The sequence below is a fragment of the Babylonia areolata genome, chromosome 30, assembly GCF_041734735.1.
Source record: "Babylonia areolata isolate BAREFJ2019XMU chromosome 30, ASM4173473v1, whole genome shotgun sequence".
Taxonomy (NCBI): Eukaryota; Metazoa; Mollusca; class Gastropoda; order Neogastropoda; family Buccinidae; genus Babylonia; species Babylonia areolata.
In genome coordinates, this window is record NC_134905.1 from 273,705 (window position 1) to 278,704 (window position 5,000).

Below are 5,000 nucleotides of genomic sequence, written 5' to 3' on the forward strand. Positions count from 1 at the left end.
CATAGCCCAGACGACAGAGTAACTACAGCCATAACCCAGGCGACAAAGTAACTATAGCCATAACCCAGGCGACAGAACTACAGCCATAGCCCAGACGACAAAGTAACTACAGCCATAGCCCAGACGACAAAGTAACTACAGCCATAACCCAGGCGACAAAGTAACTACAGCCATAGCCCAGACGACAGAACTACAGCCATAGCCCAGACGACAAAGTAACTACAGCCATAACCCAGGCGACAAAGTAACTACAGCCATAGCCCAGGCGACAGAACTACAGCCATAGCCCAGACGACAAAGTAACTACAGCCATAGCCCAGGCGACAAAGTAACTACAGCCATAGCCCAGACGACAAAGTAACTACAGCCATAGCCCAGGCGACAGAACTACAGCCATAGCCCAGGCGACAGAACTACAGCCATAGCCCAGGCGACAAAGTAACTACAGCCATAGCCCAGACGACAAAGTAACTACAGCCATAGCCATAGCCCAGGCGACAGAACTACAGCCATAGCCCAGGCGACAGAACTACAGCCATAGCCCAGACGACAAAGTAACTACAGCCATAGCCCAGACAACAAAGCGACAGAACTACAGCCATAGCCCAGGCGACAGAACTACAGCCATAGCCCAGACGACAAAGTAACTACAGCCACAGCCATAGCCCAGGCGACAGAACTACAGCCATAGCCCAGGCGACAAAGTAACTACAGCCATAGCCCAGACAACAAAGCGACAGAACTACAGCCATAGCCCAGACGACAAAGTAACTACAGCCATAGCCCAGGCGACAGAACTACAGCCATAGCCCAGGCGACAAAGTAACTACAGCCATAGCCCAGACAACAAAGTAACTACAGCTATAGCCCCGCGACAAAGTAACTACAGCCATAGCCCAGGCGACAGAACTACGGCCATAGTCTAGGCGACAAAATAACTACGTTCATATCCAAGGCGCACAAGTACCACGGCTACAGTCTAGGTGGCATTGGAACGACGGCCATAGCTTAGGCGACAGAAGAGCTACTACCTTGGCCTTGGCGGCAGAGGACCTACAAGGTGAACGAGGTCACGCCACTCACCTTCCTCCTCTCAAAGGCGGCCAAGGTGAAGGACTCCAGCACGTCGTCATAGTGATGGAAGCCACTATAGGTGGCGTACTCCGGGAACTCTCGCCATCTCTCGTGGTACACGGAGTCCAACAGGTTCTTCAGCTTCTCTGTAACACAAAGGGCGATAAACACAATGACCCTTCGTTTGAATTTTTTTTTTTTTTAAATAGAATAAAGATTCGTCGGCAGAATGATTGCTTAGCCAACAATCAGTGAAACAGCACGAGTTGCTTTCTTGGCAAATGGTATCATGTTTGTCAGAATGGAAGAGTTCGGTTTGTGTGGTATGAATCCCCCCCCTCCATCCCTCCCCTCCAGAATGATAGATAGATACATAGATAGATAATAGACAGATAGATATATAGATAGGTGAATAAATAAACAAATAAATCAAATCCTGGTAGACTTTGTCTTTTCAAGAAAACAACAACAGCAATACGCCCGATGTTATCAGACTCGGAAGAAGAATGCATTCCTCAGAATTTCTCCTCCACCTCTACCCCACCCCCACACCCCATCTTATCTCCCCCCCCCCACCCCCGCCCCCCACCAGCCCCGCCCCCTTTTGTTGCTGCTATTGTTGCTGGGCTGACAGACTTCGTTTCCATTCTTTTATTTCTCTGTTGTATCCCCCCCCCCCCATACCCCCTTCCCCTCCCATCCCCACCCACACCCTCCTTCCTACATTCGCTGGGTCCAAAGGGAAAAAAACACAAAAAAGCACACAAAAACCTGTGATATTGACATCATTGATTAGATGCAAACATCGAGCCAGCCATCGTCAGTCAGGGGACGTCACCACGACACCACAGCCATGGGGGGAGGGGGGGGGGTTGGAGGAGGGATGGATGGGGGGCATCTTAAAAGTTCCATAACCCAGGACGTCTCCCATTACAACAGAAGCATGGGGGGTGGGGGTGGGGGTGGGGCTGGGGAGTGTCCTAAAAGTCCCATAACCTTGGCTCTGTCCCACAACACAACCAGCAGCACGGACCTCATCTCAGCTGAGACCAACAGCCTTGTGTTCCATCCCACAACACAAAGTCGATTGGAAGAACGTGGGAGTGACCTTGGTGCCATCTTGATGGCAGCAACCAGATCCCTCCTTGCTGTAAGCCCTGGCCGCCATTGCGGTAAGCCTTTGCCGTGTGTGGCTGTGCTGATGGCGTTGTCTGATTGGCTGATTGGCCAGCTATGAAGGCCCGGCGGAACAGGGGCACATAACTGATGCCATCAGACCCAGGTCACTGGGCTCACGTTTCATATCGCTCAGCGGGAAAGAAGAGCTGTTGCTGTCGTTGGTAAAAAAAAAATAATAATAATAATAAAATGATAATGTAGAAAAAGAACACAACCACCACCACTGCGATAGTAAAACAAAATGCACTTGCATGCAGGAGAGAGATAAAAGGGTGGCGTTGTAATGTGGCGACACGCTCCGCACCCCCCGCCCCCCCCCCCTCCCCCCTCCCACTCCCCCCCACACACACACCCTCCCAGGGGAGAGCACGCCGAATTTCACAGAGAACTCTGTCTTGACGAAAAGTAACAAGGTTTTTTTTCTTCCCTATTTATTCTATTTTATTTTATCTTATTTATCATATAACAGAATACACGAATACAAGTTTTAATATGTTCCCATCTGTGCCATCAAGACCTCTAGTACCTGTTTGCTTTGAACTGATGAAAGTCATTTTAAACTTCATGGGCACATACCAAAGGAATGCCTAATGTGGATGAAATTTTAGATTGACAAAATTCTTACATATTTGTCTGATTTCATGACTGAAGTAGCTATGTTACAGAAACGTGTGTTGAGTTTATCTGTGGATATATTTGTGAGCGATGAACTTTGTGTGGCTTTTGTTTTATTATTCAACTGATCTATTGCTTTTCGAACATACTTTCTGTCAGATTTAGAGGTGATTAGCCTTTGAACATTTCTCTATGGGTGGTGCGGACAGATATAATATATATATATATATATATATATATATATATATATATATATATATATATATATATATATATATATAAAGAGAGAGAGAGAGAGAGAGAGAGAGAGAGAGAGAGAGAGAGAGAGGATATTGAGAATACATCATTTGGCTTTCAGTCTCACTAATTTCAAGGATTACGAAAACGAGAGAGAGACAGACAGCCAGACAGAGACAGACAGAGAAACGAAACGAAAAACGAATTTTTATTACACAAGGCAGACAAACAGACAGAGACAGAGACAGAGGGAGAGACAGAGAGGAGCGGTGGAGAAGGGAAAGTATTGACACTGACGGCTCACTACTCTCTGCCACCAACTCCAGAAAGGTTCTGTGGACACGAAGATCAAACACAGCGCACCTTGCTTCACACCATTCACACAATACAGACGCTAAAACCACACAGTCAAGCCCAAGTTTCAGCGAGGTAAATAATCGTACGAAAACATTCCGCTCCCGCCACCAACCACCCCTCAGTGACGTCACATCCTGCTAGCCGCATCACTGCCGGGAATCCCATCCCCCCCCCCCCCCCCCCCCCCCCACACACACACACACCCCATTATCGCCTCCTTTCATTCATTCTTTCTTTCTTTCCGACCAACATCCTCTTGCCGATGACCCTGTCTTGCATGCTGAGTATTTCCCTGTCTCCATAACCCGCCGAACGCTGACATGCATCACAGGATCTTTAACGTGCGTATTCGAGCCTCTGCATGCGTATACACACGAAGGCGGTTCAGGGACTTGTAGGTCTGCACATATGTTGACCTGGGAGATCGGAGAAATCTCCACCCTTTACCCACTAGGCGCCGTTACCGAGATTCAAACCCGGGGCCCTGAGATTGAAAGTCCAACGCTTTGACCACTCGGCCATTCCTCCGCCACCCTTCCTGCCGCCCGCCTCTCACCTTGCCCGCATGGGGGTGGCACAGTGGTTAAGACGCTCATCAGCCAATACAGAGTCCGTGAGGGTCTGGGTTCGAATCCCGCTCTCGCCCTTTCTCCCAAGTTTGACTGGAAAATCAAAGTGTGTAGTCATTCTGATGAGACGATAAACCGAGGTCCTGTGTGTAGCACGCAGCTGGCGCACTGAAAAAGAACCCATGGCAACGACAGTGTTGTTCTCTGGCAAAATTCTGTGGGAGAAATCCACTCTGATAGGTACACAAACATATATAAATATTTATGCATGCACTCAGGGCCTGACAGAGAGTACTGGTCAATGCTGCTGGTCAGACGTCTGTCGAGCGGACGTGGCGTAGGGTGTATGGGTTTGTCACAACGTGGTGATGCCTCCGTGAGAAACTGAAACTGAAACATTGCTCCCCTCCACCACCACCATCCCTCCATCCCCTCACCCACCTCCTCCCTCCATCCCCTCACCCACCTCCTCACCCACCTCCTCCCTCCATCCCCTCACCCACCTCCTCCCTCCATCCCCTCACCCACCTCCTCCCTCCATCCCCTCACCCACCTCCTCCCTCCATCCCCTCACCCTCCATCCCCTCACCCACCTCCTCCCTCCATCCCCTCACCCACCTCCTCCCTCCGTCCCCTCACCCACCTCCTCCGTCCCCTCACCCACCTCCTCCCTCCATCCCCTCACCCACCTCTTCACCCACCTCCTCCCTCCGACCCCTCACCCACCTCCTCACCCACCTCCTCCCTCCATCCCCTCACCCACCTCCTCCCTCCATCCCCTCACCCACCTCCTCACCCACCTCCTCCCTCCATCCCCTCACCCACCTCCATCCCCTTACCCACCTCCTCACCCACCTCCTCCCTCCATCCCCTCACCCACCTCCTCCCTCCATCCCCTCAACCCACCTCCTCACCCACCTCCTCCCTCCATCCCTCACCCACCTCCATCCCCTCACCCACCTCCTCACC

At 50.8% G+C, this 5,000-nt stretch overlaps 1 protein-coding gene across 3 annotated transcripts in view; it reads right to left on the minus strand.

The window, feature by feature from the left end:
* Positions 1 to 5,000, minus strand: part of LOC143275621 (uncharacterized) — a 122,663-nt gene that overhangs the window by 52,081 nt on the left and 65,582 nt on the right. For all 3 annotated transcript variants that reach the window (XM_076579865.1, XM_076579868.1, XM_076579869.1), the window contains exon 2: positions 1,084 to 1,220. In XM_076579865.1, coding sequence (XP_076435980.1) covers positions 1,084 to 1,220 — 137 coding nt within the window. The remainder of the gene's footprint in view (positions 1 to 1,083; positions 1,221 to 5,000) is intronic.